The sequence below is a fragment of the Stigmatopora nigra genome, chromosome 3 (genome assembly GCF_051989575.1).
Source record: "Stigmatopora nigra isolate UIUO_SnigA chromosome 3, RoL_Snig_1.1, whole genome shotgun sequence".
In the NCBI taxonomy this organism is placed as follows: domain Eukaryota; kingdom Metazoa; phylum Chordata; class Actinopteri; order Syngnathiformes; family Syngnathidae; genus Stigmatopora; species Stigmatopora nigra.
The window spans coordinates 6,765,361-6,782,936 of NC_135510.1; the positions used below are offsets into that span (position 1 = coordinate 6,765,361).

The 17,576-nt window shown below is 40.4% G+C and overlaps 1 protein-coding gene and 1 non-coding gene across 6 annotated transcripts; both read right to left on the minus strand.

The window, feature by feature from the left end:
• Positions 1-49: 49 nt before the first annotated feature.
• Positions 50-12,210, minus strand: rufy2 (RUN and FYVE domain containing 2). 5 transcript variants are annotated; one of them, XM_077713993.1, is made up of 22 exons: positions 12,031-12,210; positions 11,767-11,866; positions 10,887-11,021; positions 8,419-8,592; positions 8,229-8,346; positions 7,694-7,795; positions 7,466-7,589; positions 6,665-6,729; positions 6,526-6,591; positions 6,385-6,454; positions 6,199-6,300; positions 5,975-6,091; positions 5,789-5,881; positions 5,617-5,691; positions 5,453-5,550; positions 2,793-2,912; positions 2,536-2,665; positions 1,667-1,761; positions 1,532-1,580; positions 1,386-1,466; positions 1,155-1,324; positions 50-1,072 (listed from the first exon to the last, which is right to left on the minus strand). In XM_077713993.1, the coding sequence occupies exons 3-21, from the start codon at positions 10,960-10,962 to the stop codon at positions 1,181-1,183; spliced, it is 1,899 nt and encodes a 632-aa protein (XP_077570119.1). In that variant the 5' UTR covers positions 10,963-11,021; positions 11,767-11,866; positions 12,031-12,210; the 3' UTR covers positions 50-1,072; positions 1,155-1,180. The 5 variants fall into 5 exon arrangements, with proteins under 5 accessions (XP_077570119.1, XP_077570118.1, XP_077570117.1 ...); XM_077713992.1 differs by lacking the exon at positions 11,767-11,866 and having other exon boundaries at positions 12,031-12,209; XM_077713991.1 differs by lacking the exons at positions 10,887-11,021; positions 11,767-11,866; positions 12,031-12,210 and adding an exon at positions 9,398-10,067.
• Positions 12,211-17,382: 5,172 nt separating this feature from the next.
• trnal-cag (transfer RNA leucine (anticodon CAG)) lies at positions 17,383-17,465 on the minus strand. The gene has a single exon. It is a non-coding gene; the product is annotated as a tRNA-Leu (tRNA).
• Between the last annotated feature and the right edge of the window lie 111 nt (positions 17,466-17,576).

Consider the following 17,576-nt stretch of genomic DNA (forward strand, 5'->3'; position numbering starts at 1 on the left):
TCTGTCCATGTTTTATTTTGGCACAGTTTGCAATAGCATGACTGAAATCAACATTGAACGTGAACAGCAACCTTGTTTAGGCTAGTGACAGTTAAAAAAAAATCCAGTAGGTCACAAAGTGGCACTTATCTGATTTAACAAACTTTGTGATTGAGTCACTTTCTTCATTGCAGTCGTAGTAGGGAAGTCAAAGTGTCCTTTTGTCGTATTAAGAATGTTCACTTTTAGGCCACCGGTGGATTAGATCACAATGGCATCGACATTCAGCGGATGAGTACTCATCACCTGGATTTTTAATCATCTAGTGTCATTTCGACATCATTGGCTAAATCATTTTTGACTTGTTTTACGGAAAATTAATGGCTGTCTTTTTCAAGTCTTAGGAATTTACCGAAGGCTAAATGGAGGCTTTAATAAGTACAGTATTCCCTCGTTTTTTCACGTTTCCTGGTGAATGTCAGGGGGACTACTACCGAAATATTTTTCAGTATTTCCTTTTTTTTTTTGCAGATTTTGACACTTGGTGGTTTCTGCACTATTTGAATTTTGTGGGTCACAGTGAAAGTCGGGATTACTGCAGGTTATCAGGTTTATTCATTAGCATACACTAGACCATCTTTTCGGGTTTTTGTCTTACTCCACTCAAGTACAAAATTGAATTAGATGCAGAATGTGCATTTTTTATAAACACACTTCAAGCCGAATATTAGAATTACTGTGTAAATCAATTATTGCCCATTTTAGGATCAAAGCTTGTACTTCGATGATTTTTTTTTCCTCCGGCTATACTCTAGAATTCCTCCCACGCGCAAAAAAAACATGCATCTTAAAGGGTCAACTCGTCGTCTGTGGTTAGATAAATAAATAGATCCGGACATTTCGATGTTGTACCACGGACAATAATTCCTTTGGCCCACCTTCATTCAGTCGAGTGTCTTTTTTTCCGTCTTCAGGCAATGATTGGATGTTTAGCCCCACATTTGCGTTTCATAGGCCACTGAGAAAACATGTGCAGTAGGTGCGCTTTGAATGTGGTCAACGGAGCCTGTGCCATTAAAGCGGAGGGAGGGGCCTATTTCAAGAAAAAAAAAGGTATTGTCACCTTACCACGCGCAACCGGTGAGGAGCTACGTTAAAGAGACAGACTGACAGACCTTGATGATGAGATGCTGCAAGCGACTCAGGCGGGATTGGACGAGCATCTCTGCAGGAGGAGCGCGTGGCAGGTATCGCACACCCGCACCGGTTTGGGCGAGGCAGGCAGGGGGAGCTCGTTGTCCGAGCAGCTATTGCAGAAGATTTCGCCGCAGTTCCTGCAGTGGTGCTGCACACACAAGCACAATTTAGGCGAGCTGAAGGTGAAAAGTAGCAGGAAACCCACTCACTTTGCGTCTGGAGATGGAGAATTCCTTCTCGCACAGTTTGCAGTGGCGGGCTTCCTTGTCCTTTAACCACACCTGTCCGCCCTGAAATGAGAGTCGCCAACGCCCAATGTAACCGAATCCAATTGAATGCAACGCCAAAGTTTTACCTGAAGAGCTTTGTTGGCTTCTTTAATGTCTTCAATCTTCATTTTGGATCTGCACGACAGAATGTTGTCCAACCAAACCAAAAGGTAAGTTGCGACAGCAATGGAGGTCAAAAAGTGAGATGAAAGCACACTTACTCGCTAAGTTTGGAGCCCAGTTCTTCTAGAGCTTGTTCCTGGTCTTCACAGATGCTCTTCAGCTGGAAGTTTTCATCTTGAAGGCGATGGAACTCCTGGAGTGAAAAAAAATAAATAAACAGATGGTACATAATTCAGGCATGCTCACTTTTTTTTTTGGTAAAGCAACACGATCACTTTTCCTCGTTAGGATTTTGGATGAGATCAAGATAATCCTAGTTGACTAGAGCAAGACTGAATGCCTACATACAAATGATCTGAATAACAGTACAATAATGTGCCCTATGTGTATTCCTTTTCGCAGCACATATTATATTTTTTTATCCAGGAGGATGAGGACATGAAATCATTTTCACCTGATTTTAAGGGCTTTTTTCCAATCGCTTATACAACATTTCAAGTACTTTCTAAATCAATTCATCTGTTTCATACTATGAAACAATTCTTTCCCTCTATTTTGAGGGCAGTTAACACAATCTATATAATCACATTGACTGTTAATTATTTCTTAATCAACTAATCTGTTTCATACTATGAAACAATCATTTGCCTCAATTTTGAGAGCAGTTAACACAATCTATATAATCACATTGACCGTATTAATATTATCAGAGTTCTCGAAATAAATGAATATCTTAAATTAGCATGACTAAAAGTAACGTGCATTTTTTCAATAAACTCAGATAGACAAACTAGTACGTACTGCTAACTATGGTGCAGAGAAGAAAACAAATGCATCTTTTCGGGACTCCTGTGTATGTGGGTTGATGACGTGATAACATTTTAGCAAGTTGATTCTTAGTATGTGCTCAGTGAAACTTGAGTAGTAGATATACAAACATGGGTGGGTTTTTGTCGGATGATCTTACCATCTTCAGACCGTTGATTTGGAGTGCCTGCGTCCTGAGCTGAGCCACCGTTTCTTTCTCCCGGTGAAGATCGTTCTGAAGCGTTCGCCTCCACTCCCGTTCGATCTTCAGGTCCGTCTCCAACTGCAATCTGCCAGCCAAACGAAAGTACGTCGGTCGGATGGCCAACACAAAAAAAAAAAAAACTCAATGAAAATGCCACCCGGCGAGCGCCAACATTGGCATCGTGCGACTTGGAGCAAATTGGCCGGGCTTACAGTTGTTTCTCCCTGAGGTCTATCTGCCGCTGCAGGCTGTCGGCCTTGTTGGCAAAGTCCACCTTGAAGCGCCGGGTGCCCTCCTCCGCCGTGGTGCGGTGACTCTCGGCCTCCTGCAATCTGTGCCATTACAACCAGCGACAAACTCAGGACCGTGGAGAGGAAAAAAAAAACTGGCGTGGGAAAGGGGAAGGGAGGGTCGAAAAGAACACAAGCGGGATGAGGTGAAAGGTCAAAACTTAAAAAGGTGGTCAAAATGGCGGGGCGGGGGCGAGTTGCCGTCACAAACGCGGCCAACGATTTTTTCCAAACATCAAATTTTATTGTGGGAAAAGAAATTGTACAAATTCCTCCACGGGTGACTTTCTATGTCCCAATCTAACACGACATTCAACAAATAATATTGGACGTTTCCAGCTATGTAACCAGTGGGCATTTTACAATAGCGTCAACAAGTGAAGTGACCCACCCGATCCAGCGGATGGAGCTTTAGTGAGGAGAAAAAAAAACAAATTTCGAATGTGTTACATTTTCAATGGTGATTGGGGCTTTTCATTTTCTAACAAAGGTGAGTGGATGTTGTTTTCCCTATTTTACAGATTATACTTCACACAAGTGCGACTTGTATTTTTAATTTTTTTTCCCGATACCACCGACAGCCTATTGTTGTTTTTTAAGACATAATTGTCCAAAAAAATGTTAACGGATGATTATTCAGCCTATTCTGCATTTTACTAATATTACTTTAACTACTTTAGTTTCCAACCCCCAAAAATTGCCCTCCCAAAAAAAAATGCGACTTATAGTCCAACATATACGGTAGTTTCAGAGATGAACGGCAAACGATCACATTTCACACATCTTCCATTTTGTTTGAATAAAACATGGAAGTACAATCTATTTTTATTTCAATTGTGGAACGACGGACGGATGACCAAAAAAAAGGTTCTAAAATTATAGTATTCAAACACTAAAAAGCCTAACGCTAGAGAATAGGAAAAAAATGTATTAATTCAAGATACATCATGAGTAATTTAACATAATGTTAAACGAAACAACTTGCCCATCCTTACTTTGTCCGCTTTTTTTTTCTTTTAAAACCGTGCTTTCAGTTAAAGCGCCAGCTAAAGTGGAACATTCTCCATTTTTAGTTTATGGCCTCAATTGTTCCTTATTTAAACATGTTTTTTTCTCATGTGACCACAATTGTGTTGAGAGGTTAAATGTACATTTCACAACTACCGGTAATAATAGTAACTTCAATTGTATAGTGAGGAAGTTATATCTTGTGTATGTATATTTGATATTTTATAAGGAAACACCACTAGTGTGTTGTTATTGCTCTTAGATGTTTTGTAAACATTAGTGCTTTTCAACTTCATAATAACAATCTTTCTAATAAGTCTGAATGTAAAGTGTCAACATGTGTGTGTGTATGTGTTAAACAATTGAGTTAATATTACATCCCCTGACAGCTTCTTTCTAATATCTTCAACAGGTTAAAAGGTTGCAGGACAATAAGAAAAAAGATAATATCGTGAGATGCTGATCATCACTTGTGAAAATCCATCTATTCTGCCAAAGGTAGGTAATGTTTCTCCAAAATGCACAAGCCACAAAAAACATGTGAAAAGGGAGAAAATAAGATAAACAAAGCGGCGTTAATCAGTCCCCGTGCATGTGTTTGCGCTCAGAAGGAAATGTCCTTGACGAGCTTGTACTGGTGCTCGGTGTCCGTGCTGGCGCATTTGACAAATGACATGGCCAGAGTTCTGGTCTGACTTAACAGATCTTTATCACTGCACGCAAGAGGAACCCATCGCAAAGCAAGTAGGCAAAAAAAATGAAAAAATAATAAAAATATTCAAGAAATGGATGATGTCACCACATAAAAGAGATGAACAGGCGGACAGGAAGGACAAAAAAGATCAGAAAGAAAAAGGAAGGAAGAAAGGATGTCAATACAACAGTATGCTAATTGTGCAGGAAGTGTCAGAAGTCACCAGCCGGACAAAAAAAGGACATTTTTTTCACGTCAGAATTGTACATTATAGTTCTGTTTCACTGGATGAGTATAGTGAAGAGAAGCGGGAAAATGGTTACAATCAAAGCGCGGTTGCATCGATGCATTCCATTGAAGGGAAACTTTATCTGGAGATTGGCGGAAAGTATAATTAACCGTAACAAGGCACTGATGCCGTGAGGGGGGGCAAGACTACAACTACGGTTTGACGTGGAGTAGAATTAAACCGTGGAGTGGCTGGTTGTATTTTTTGATGACTGCTTTAAGCACGTGGATGAGAATAATTTTATCCAAGCGGATCCTACCTAACATAAAATATGAGATGATTAAGTGATCTGCAAACCGAGTTTATCGGCATTTTTTATGTGAATACTTCAATCAGAAAAGTGAAGGCTCATTTTTCAAGAATTTCAAAGCTAAAATGTCCTCTTCTTCATCTGTTTGAGGCTTATGACCAATAATAAAATGGGAGAAACTCTAAAACTCATGATTGGAATGAAGGACAAAATCTTTTTGGGCCTTTCTCCCAGTTGGGACTGTCTAATAACTGGAAAAAAAATATGTACCGCTGTCTTGCACTACGTGACTTAGATAAGAGACTTGTTTAAATTAAGATGAGATATCGGATTTTGCTCACCTCTGCTCCAGCTGCTTCATGGTGGCGGTGATCTGATTGGTTTTCTCCTCGAGGCGACTGATCATGTTGTTTTTCTTTTTCATTACGTCATCAGATGACTACAAGATGAGAATGTGTGGCTCAGAAACCATTATTTGCAGATATCAAGGTGTGCATCCCAGTACCTGCATCTTCTGGTACATCTCCACATTGATGGCTTTAACTTCATCCAGTTGATGTCGGAGACCAATCAGTGTGTCCTATTTTGAAGACGACGACGACAACAACAATTGCAAAAATGAGCTAAAATTGATTCACACGCCATGTATATACTCTATTACCGGGCATATTTTGCACCTGTTTTTCGTGAATGTCTTTCTCCAGAAGTTTCATGGCCAACTCCATTTCCTGTTTCATGGACACCTGGACTACAAGTTCATTCTCCACATCCTGTTCATAAAGTACAAAGCATACATACTCAAGCGCCGGCACCCTGCCCAAACGGTGCAGAGAGATGGGGGCAAAACGGGGGCGCACAAAAACCTGTCTGAGCTGACACTCCTCCTTCAGCTGTCTTTGCGCTTCATTGTACATCTCATCCAAACCTTGACGAGACTGTTTGTACGTATCTCGCTCCATGGACACGTCGCCTTGAGACATCTATGTTCAACAAGTAAAAAAAAAAAGTCAATCTCAAAGCAAAGCATCACTTCAATTTGTCAATGTTTCTGAATCACGACAATAAAAGCGTGTGTGTGTGTGTGTACCTCTAAATGCTGTTGTGCCTTAAGAAGAATTACAGTGTTCTCACTCCTAAGTTGTTGGTTCTCTTCCTGCAGTTTGATGATGTTGTTTTTGGCTATAGCTAACTGCACACAGGTGTAAAGGGAAAATTGAAGTTGTGTGTTTTGCCGTTCATGCTTCCAAGCAAAGATGGCAAAAGTTGCACTCACCTCCTCAACGAGTTTTGAGTTGGACTTTTCCAGAGAGTCCACTCTGCCCTGAAGTCCATGAACAGAAGAACTGGACCCAGCAGTCATAGAGAACACAGAATTATTTGCTCGAACAGTTAAAAAAAAAAAGGAAAGACTTACTTCAGTTGCCGATTCAGCTCTTCCACGTAGTTTTTTTGATCCAAGATGGATGCAATTTGACTGTTCCTGTTGTGGCGCAAACAAACATTCTTGTTGGAAGAGGACGGGATGAAAAGTAAAGCATTACAGGAAAACATACCTCTCTTCACTCCTGTAATCATCAATGTCGTTCTTTAAGTACATGGAGAAGTCAATCACCCCCACCTAAAAGTAGATGACAAGTGATGATTTGCGTTTTTTTTTCACTACAAGAGAAGTAACCCAATGAGTGACCGATCAGATTAATTTTAAATAAAAGATTCCTGCAAAAATTGAAATATCTGTCAAGAAGTTCTAAGTTGTTATAAAAAAATAAATATGTCATTGGAATGGATTAATCTCATTTGCATACATTTTAAATGAAAGAAAATGAGATTTTAAGTTATGAGTGTGACCACAAAAAATATCTTTAGTATACACTAATTTAAAAAAAATAAACAAGCCTTACTATACAAGGTTATCTTTAACATTTAAAAAAGCCATATTATACATGGTCATTTTTTATGAATAAATGTGCCTTACTTTACAGGGTATTTTTTAAATAAATAAAAGCCTTACTATACATGGTCATTTTTAAGTTAAAAAAAAAACCTTACTATACATGGTCATTTTTATAAGTTAAATAAATAAATAAAGTTAAGACACTACAAAGAGTTTCATAAAGGTTAGCTTGAAATTGGCATTTTATAGTGAAGTCTGCACCCGTAGAACACTACCCTCGACTTGCCTGATGACAAACTGAGAATTCTTACTTCCTAAAATCCTGAGTAAGTAGTTTCACAATCGTGGAGGCGGAGGAAGTACCGTGGGTTTCATTTGCTAGTATAAGTGGATTTTAAAGATGTGATGATTGTAGAAAAGTGAACGTGGGCCTAAGTGAAGCAGAACTTTTGGCACTTACCTGAGAGTCCAAGTCTTCACCTTTGACACACAGGTTGGCGTCAATGACGTTGAGGCCGACCAGCAGGCCAACAATCACGGCGCCTTCTTCCTCCAGCATCAGTGCCGAATTCTCGTAGAAATCACTATTGGGAAAAGATCATTGAGACGATACACTTGCGTAGAAGAGGAACATTTCCAAAATTCATTGTTAAAAGAAGCTGGTTTGCATGGCCGTTGCTTACGATACCTTAGGATGTCTTTTCTTGTAATTAGAAGCCGCAGATAGTCGGCCAGCCGCTTCTGCATGAGGGCCAGTCGCAACCACGCCCTGGCCCGCCCTAAAGGAGTTCTGAATGAAAGAAAGTCTCTTTTATACCAAGGCGTACAATAAATATTGGAACAGATACACGTGGAAATGACAGTGGCCTGGCAAGTATGATGACAAACGTTGTTGATCCAGAAAAGGACTGAAAATTGTTCAAATAACCAATGATTTTAGGTGTTTTTATTAATTCTATTCTCAAACTAAATGGATACAGTAACCCTAAACCTGTAAGAAACATTTGGGATTTTATGGGATTAAATAGCCGGCATACACCAGATAACATCAGGTCTAATAAGGGTGTAAAGGACCAATTTCAAGAAAATAAGATATGATTAGTATACTAGTATTATTACTTTTATATTCAATGATTCAGACAATAGAATATGTCACGATATAATAGCGTCTGCCTTGAGTCTAGCAATAAAAACGTAAAGTTTGGATAGACCCTTATCCTTACTTGAGTCCCGGCAAATCTCGTACGGAGGCTGAAATCTCTCCTGCTTCTGGACACAGTTTTTCCACCAACTCCAAAGGACCCCAAAGAGACTTATTGAATCCCAGGAACGACTTTTTGACTGGAAAAATATGAGAGTCAATCAGTAAGACAACATTAAGTTGAGAAGGTGACACAAAGGCAGCCATCTTACCTCGCAGACCATGTTTGAGGCAGTGCTCCATGACAACGAAGAACTGCTGCAGAGGAGGGTAGTCCGAGTCCAACGTTCTTCCGAAGCTCAACGCCGACTCGATCAGACCCTTAATACTCAACTTGGCCATGTTGAGCAGGTTGGCTCGCTCCATGGACATGGGATCCCGGAGAGCTGCCAGGAAAAAAAAATCAAACACAAAAATCACCAAAACCATGTTACATGACAAAACTTAGGCAGTTGAAAGCAATTGCAAGCCTTATGTTCTTTTAATGACTTCTTTGCCCTCCAGTGTAGCAGAAATTCAACTATCGGCATGAAGTTAATTCATAAACCTTATGCTTGATATGGCTATAGCAAGTAGAGATTTGAATTTAGATATGCCATTGAGTCACTAAACTATTGCGTTAATTCGTAACCAGAAGAGAATGTTAGTTTCAGAAATGAAGCACCACCTTGTGTGCATTCGGAGCATGCAGGGGTGTCAAAGTGGTCCTCAGAAGGCTGCAGTGGTCACAGGTTTTCATTGCAACTGAACATGAGGATAGCTTTTGCCAGTACAATCAGTTGATTAAAGCCAGGTGCACACTTATTTTAGAAGACACCTCATTGGTTAAACTGTCGACACTGAATCGGTTGGAAGAAAGACCAGGACCCAATGGGGCCCTCTGCGGATTCGGTTTGACATCCCTGCAAGTTTATGGAGAATCTGTTTCAGATCCTACACATTAATATATGAATAGTTTTGATTACACTGTGGAAAACAAGATCCTGATGAAATGTCTTCTAGTGTAAAAAATAATTGTCTTGTCCTATGGCAACTCTCAGAAATTCATATAAACCGACAAAAACTGCATGTGAGATCTGGCAACAATGGTTTGAATTCATGGCCATTGATCCCTGTGGAAATGGATTTGGAACGTCTATAGTTGACAAAGGGTCAAGGGCTAGTGAAAATGTACCGATGCAGATACTCTACCTTGAACGTTCCACTCTCCGGGCATAGAAGGTCTGTTCTCCGACACTTTAGGCAGGACGTGAATGCTCCCTGAAATGGTTTCGGAGGCTTTCCTGGCTAACGCAAAGATGGGCGCCTGCCACCGTCCATCTCCCCCACCTCCGCATCCGCCCCCTCTCACCAAGGGGACACATTTGTCCCCAACGTTGGATTTCTCCTCCTGTAATCTCAATATGCCGAATACCTGAGATCTATCCTTGCTGCCATCGGCCTCGGAGAGAGCCAAGTCGTGCTCGGCCGCCGATGCCATGTTTAGCTTCTCTCCTTCTTGGTCTGTGTCCACCACGATCGACGCCTAGCTCAGCCGTTGAACGCTACCAAAACTGTCCTTTAAACACTTGCAATGGCATCGACTGAACAACCACGGGGGGAGCGCAAATCCCAATTAAGACGAGGAAGCGTGGCGAGCCGCCGCTCGGTGGTGGTTAGTTAGTACATGCTTATCGTCCCTACTGCCGACAAAACACAGACGGGTGGCTTCTCGGAGACGCTTTCTATTCCGTACATGGTGTCGTCTTGGAGATGTTTTACAACGAGCAGGAGAGAACCGCATTCGGCTTGTGACAGTCTCGTCCGCCTTGCACCCTCTCTGGAGGGGTGGTGTCAACAACACGCCCCTCACGAGGCACACAAAAGGAAGCACGACGTCATTGCTGACGCGCTATCGCCCACTGTTGGCTCTATGTGGTAACTACAACACAGCGAGAAAGGGTATTCCTTCAACAATGAAGAGAAAAATATGTTTTTTTTAACCTGCTCTGTGGACAGCTAGCTTTTTTATATTACTCTAACAATTCATTCATCTTCTGAACCACTTATCCTCACAGGGGGTGCTGGAGCTTATCCCAGCTAACCACGGGCAGCAGGTGTCCAGCCAATCGCAGGGCACAAGGAGACGTACAACCAATCATAGCTATGGGCGATTTAGAGTGTTCAATCAGCCTACCCTGCATGTTTTGGGATGTGGGAGGAAACCAGAGTACCCTGAGAAAACCCACACAAGCCCAAGCAGAACATGCAAACTACACAGAGAGGACCCACCTGGGATCGAACCCTCAACCCCACAACTATGAGGCCCACACACCAACCAATTGTTCACTGGACTGCCATCTATTTTATGTGTTTATAAAAAATAATATATTATACAAAATGGAAATTATTGAGTTGAATCGTGGCAGACATAGGGTTACATTGGCAAATATTGTGTCGTTACAAAATGGCGCAGTTATGCGCCTACAAGAATTTACGCTAATGGATATTCTGGAGTTTTCGGTTCACATAGGTTATTGGAATGGTAAGAAATTGAGATAACATGCAACTTTGCCAATATAAAAGCAAAGATGATACAATTCATGTGCTGGATCTAGTTAGGTTATGTAGCTATTTTATGTGTATGTGAGGTGATAAAGTGCAGCTCCAGTGTTGTGTCAGATAGTAAGAGGTGACTTACCCTGGCTGTAGGCTAAGCGCTCCATACTCTCACTGTGAGTGATACCCCAGCGATGGAGGCTCTGAGGCGAATACATGACTGCCGAGAGCCCCCTTTACACCGATTCCTGAGTTTGGAAGTTGCTCTAGGCGGTTCCTTGAGGAGAAAAAAAAAAGTAAAGATTTTATCAGCGGGATGTAAATCCAACATCTAAATTGCCCTACATTCTGGCTTCGTTACACTTTGTTAAGATGTAGATTTGAAAATAAATACCCATGAGAAGACAGGAAGATAGCAAACCTTATGAGATGCCCTTATCCTTTCATTAGCATTTTCCACTATGCACTAAAGTCTCTCTCTCTCTCTCCCACATTGTTTTTCACTTGCCCTAAAAGCTTATGGCTGACCATGGATCATATGACTGGTTTATTTCCAGATTCTTTCTCACTTTTTGTCCAACCCCTCCTGGGAAAAACCTGACTCATGATTTAAAGTGGAAGTCTTGTGCTACGTTGGTTTTGCACTTTTTAAACAGCTTTCTTTGATTATTTATCTTATGTATTTTGTACTTTTTGGCCCTTTTGACCCAGAGATGCAGCTATTAGAATAAGCGATTTTTCCAGAAAACTACATGTCCCTTCTAAATGTATTTCAATGGTCGCTAACTCCAATTGAATTATGGTTTAAGAATGCTGACATGACATTGTCTGTATACAGTAAAAATGTCTTGATTGTAACTATTTGGGTCTAGAATTATTTCCCCCCTCTCCTTTCCTGGTCACAAACTCTATAATCTTCAAAACCCTCCTCTTTCCGAGAGCTTCCTGAACGAAGCCCACATGTTCATTCCTGCGCAAGTACAATATGAGTGTGGCTCAAACACCCAATCAAAAATGCTTACATTGCTCAGTGCTCAATTTTTCCTCCAATAATAACAGGATGCTGTTTCACGACAGTGCCGTATAACATGCCATCTTCTCTGCAGCCCTGCCTAAATATGACTAGATTGGAGAAATACTGGTAAATACCAAAGGAAAACACAAGTATTTGTATTTACACAAAATACTAAACAGCTCCATTGACTCATAAGGCACCAAAATAAAAACCAAAACAAAACATCAAGTCATCATCCCATCAACATAATCACGCATTTTTGTAATCTTACCTCTGGAGTAATGTCCAGCAAGTGTTCCACACCTGCAATGGCTGTGAAAAGCTATCTACGAAAGCCGTTTGTTTTGGAGCAGTAAGCCTGTACACATTGAGATGGAGACATCACCGACGGAAACCACAACTATCAGCCCACGAGGCATCCAATGGGCGAGGGGGGGAGGGGACAGCCGGGGAAGGATGCGACAGGATGCGAGAGGATGGATAAAGAGACAGCCAGCCTGCAAGACACACCCACTCATCAGGGGAGGATTGGGTTACCCATCACATGCTATAAATACATTAAGATATGAATGAGTGCACTATGCACATCAGTGAACACTTTTAGCTGCAGTAAGGTATTTCTTTATATATATAATTCATGAGAAATGATGATATAATAATCGGACATAGGCTTTGTCATCATCATTGACTCGACAAAAGAAATTGGTAAATATAATATATATGTATATATGCATCTAGATATATATACATTTTAAAATATATAATACATAATATAATAAATAGAATCTATCTACCTACCTACTCACCTACAAACCTAACCACCACAAAAAAACGAATATTGTGAAAAATATTTTGGCAGTAGTCCCCCGTTTTTCAGCAATAATCACAAAAACACAAAAACCGCGAAACACAAAAAAAACCGAGGAATACTGTGCCTACCTACCTCATACCCACTTACCTACCTACCCACCCACCAAAGATGACTTAATGTAAGCAAAGTTCGTGTATATGTGTCTGTCCGCTTGGGGTCACCCTCCTCACATTCTACATGCTGTGATCTACTACTACCATGAATGTGTTTTCAGAGTTGTAGTCCTCTCCTTGAACTGCAAATTTTGAAGTGGCAAGCACAAAACAGCACACGTGGAAGTGGTGGATCTAGTCATTTGTAATTCACTGAATGTTTTTTCCATTGTTAAAAAAAATGAGTAGAGTCCCAAATAGTTGTGCATTGAAAAGGAAACATTTTTCAATCAAATGCTTTCATGTGCAACTGTGTCAAACCCATTCAAAAACTTGTTTGAAAGACTTAGTTGGGGATGGCATTATCAAAGGACCGCATTGAAATTAAGTGTGATTTGAATAGTTTTAAATGGTAAACACAAAAGACAGCAAGTGGGTGTGAAGAGTGGTTGAACAGGATTTACATGTGAAGAAAGCAAGGGGCCAACACATCAAATGTAGCCTGTGGTGGAGGGAGTGGCGTGGACTCTATCCCAACAAGGCAGTAGTACAACCAATATTATCAATTATCACAAAGACATCATGTGACTGGAGCCTGCAGTTACATCTAGTATTTCCTAAAATGTGTGTGATCCAAGAGAATGATCTCCAACTGTAGACATAATTATACTTTTAAAGATCAAATCACTGAATAATTGACAGCTATTTAATTTTTTTAAAACTCTGAGCTTTGAATGGCCCCTCAAAACAAAAAGATGGCAACATTTTCAATGATACATTGAAGTTTATCACGGCAAAAATGATTACATTGCTTAAAATGCATGTATAAAATATGATCCTTTAGCCATACAAGGTTAATAGGGAGTCTGAGAAAATAATACAATTTGAAATGTGGAAATTGAAACAAAAACAGAATGTGTTCTTTTTCCCGTACGTTATGTTTCTATGAAAACACTTTGCAGTAAACGGCTCCGCTTCACTCACCTCAATTTGGATTTGGTTTTCCACTTGATAAAAACTCTATGATGCCACATTGTATACATCAGCTACAAGGAAACAACAATTTAGCAGAAAAAAAAACAGAAAAATGCAACCAAGCGGAGACTGTGGGTGATATACGTACTGCAACAATCTGGGCCAATGTTAGCATGAGTAGTATTTTTAACTGAGTGTATCCTTTCAATCGTACAAAGAATGATGAGTAACTAGCAGTGGTTTACGTCAACCATATGGTTGGCATGCTTGAGGTACTCATTTGTGCCAATGGGATTAAGGGAAGAGCAAATGGAGGGTTCTTGAAGTATGTGGGCAGTGTTTACTTTATTATTTATTCTATTCTAAAGGCCCAAAAAAATAAACGATTTACTTTGAACACATCTCTTTGGGCCTGAATAAAAAACAACAAGATTTAAAAGGTTGACTAATTAGTAGCTGAAAAATGTCAGTTAAGACAACACATTCTCCATGTTTGAGTGACGAATTTATCTTGGATGGGAAAGGAAGAGGAAGAACAGGGTCAAACAAGGTTAAGCCTAAAAACAGTCACTTATTAGATAGTGACAGATAAATGTTTAGATAAATCCCAGACAAAGACTGGCCACAAAAAGTTTAGATGTACTGAAAGAGATATTTAGTTGACTTGGTAGAATTGTCTCGCTTTTTGTGACAAGATGAAGAGGAGATGTTTCTTAGCTATAATTTGTGTGTGTGTGTTTGCATGTTGTTCCAGGGCATCTCTTTTCCAGACCAGTGAAAAGTGTCACCTCAGCGGGGGCTTTGACACCTGGTCTTGGTGTAAAAGGGGAGATAGGGGCCAGCGGGTGTTGGAGGACATGACAAATCCAGGCTTCACACCTCATTGACAGTAGGAGATGATCCTCTAACTAACCTCCTAATACATACGCAAACACACACTCTCGGGGGGGGGAATGATGGCCACTTGGAATGTTGTTTCAGCTATCCAGATACAGAATGAAATATAAGGTGCTCAAAAATAGGGAAGGTCGCCTCAGGAGATGTTCATGAGCAATCCATTAAATAGTTTTGTTGGACACTACATTTTGGAAGCATTGGAATAATTTAAAAAAAAGAAATCATGAGAATTGTTATGAAAAAGCTTGGTTTGCAACAGATTTCTTTACATGTTGACTTTAAAACTACCTGTATAATTAATACTGTTTACGTGCAACGGACAGGTATATTTACAATATTTTTTGCTTTTAGAGATACTTATTTACAATATTTTTTGCTTTTAGAGATACTTATTTACAATATTTTTTGCTTTTAGAGATACTTCTTTACAATATTTTTAGCTTTTAGAGATACTTATTTACAATATTTTTTGCTTTTAGAGATACTTATTTACAACATTTGTTGCTTTTAGAGATACTTATTTTACGTAGTATTTGGAAAATGTTCTACAAGTGAGTAAGCATAACATCACTGTGGAGCAAAGGGAGATAAAGATACAAATGACAAGAGTCTACATTATAAGCGTTTCCCTTTCACGTACATCCTGTTCCTTTTTTTGACGGTGACATGTTAAATAGACCTAAGGATTCATTTGTACTATTTAAGGCTTCTGTGCTAAGTGCTGCTTCCTCTTGCCAGTAACCTAATTGGTCGACGTCAGGAGATTTCAAACCCTGTGTGGTCACTAGCTAAGCGAAATGCCTTCACACGCATTCAATCTAGCATCTCGGTGGTTAGTTCTAACAAGAGTTTTTGACAAACGTGAGTTAAGTTATTTTATGAAGGGACCAAAGGGAGAGGGGCATTGTGTGTGTGTATTTGTCGGTCCTATGCTAAAGGGAAGTGTCTGTGCAAATCAAAGAGCAGGATGAGGTGACATGTACCTGCTGAAGCACTATTATTTCTTTTACTGGGCTGGGACCCCTACCTTGCACTGGTGACTTCTTTGTGTGTGGGGTGGGGGGTCTACCTGGACAGAAATCAAGTGAACAGAGGCCTGACTCATCTGAAAAGTTCTAAAATTAACTAATAAGTTAGTTTTTCCATCTGCTTCCTTATGGAATTATGCAGATTGATGATCTTTGTAAAAAATATTGTCTTACTGGATCACTAAAAGCCTAACTTCGTCATCCTAATGCTGTAGTATTATCCAGATGGGGATGTTAAAAAAAAACTCAATAGGGCAAGTGACTAATTTTTTGGTCATTTAAAAAACATCAAATTAAACCCTTAATAAATTGCATCCATGTTTTAGATTTTGGGTTATGTTGGCCAAAATATTAACATCTGGTGTATAAGTATGGCCTTTGTAACCCAAAATGCAATTTCTGCATGCTCATAAGGAGAGTGTGTATTACTTGTGAAAATGATTAATATATTTTCATGAATAAAAAAAATATATAAATTAACACAGCATTGATAAAAATGGCCTCCAATAATACTCACTCTTAAAAATGTCATAGACTTCAACTCATTGCCTGCCACCAACAGTGATAGACATCCATCAGTGCCAGCCAAAGAGTTAAATGAGGGCCCACCACCCAAGTGTTGGTCGCAGTTCAGGGAATTGTGGGTAATTAATAAGAGGCCTGTGGGCCAGTAGATGGAAAATCCAGTTGCAAAAATATGAGCAACCTGAGGTGCTCCACATGGTCTTGTTCATTTTTCTGTCCTCTGTGATCAAAGCTGTGCCCCGTTGTTTACGAGCCAGGGTAGTGATTTACTTACAAGATGTCACTATGTTGGGATTGACTCAGACGTCTTTTTTCACCAATGATGCACTCCAAAGTAAAACTGTAAAGATTACACAATCATTGTCAGCAAAATGAGATAAAATTGCATAAATTCCAGAGCACATATATTCAAAAAATGGTCAAAGAAACTAACTTGGTAGAAAATCATTTGAAATATCGAATGACTCCCAACACTTGAATCGAGGCCACAAATTTGTTTTTTGACATAATTCCAATTAGCAGTTAACTCATGGATGTAGTTAAAATACAGCCACTAATTTCTTCAAACGAAATGCAAAGTGGCTGAACGAGTGGAAGCCAAATTTGAGGAAATATAGCGCATGAGGCCAATCATGAGGGGAAATGGATTACAGGTCAGCAGACTCCATAAAGACGTTCATGTGGACAAGATCCAAATTGCTTCTCAAAGAAGTCACCTCACAAGGAAGATAAGTGGCTTCATGCTTCTTCCAGCTCTGGGACTTCCCAAATATGCTGACCTTTGACCATGACCCCTCTTTAGCCACCTAGCCAGCCTGTCTGTTTGTTAACCTGAATCTTCATGCTCGTGACCCACGTTGCACTTCTGAGGCCGAAGCAGCAAAGAGACATCTGTGTGGCCTTAAAGCGTTACTGGGCCGGAGAGGAAAGTCAGAGCGGGAGAGGGGGACATGAACCGGAGCCAGAGGGCAAAGGAAGAAAGACCGGCGCCCAGTCAGTGTCATGATTCATGCATTAACACAGGAATGCCGGCGCGAGGTGGCAGACCCTCGAACCCACGCCTCCAGTGGAGACTGCGACCTGAACGCAGCGCCTTGGACCGCTCGGCCATTCTGACTCCCACTTGAACTCTTGGGGTAACTTTGACTAAACACAAACAATTTTAGAGGAACACAAGGTCGACTAGGTATCCAATGTCTAAGAGTAGATCACCTTAGTTGACATCTAAAACAGACTGTCAGAAGTGGGGTCCGAACCCACGCCTCCAGTGGAGACTGCGACCTGAACGCAGCACCTTGGACCGCTCGGCCATTCTGACTCCCACTTGTACCTTTGGGTTAACTTTGGCTCAAACACAAACAATTTTCGAGGACCACAAGGTTGACACGGTACCCAATGTCTAAGAGTAGATCACCTTTTTGTCATCTAA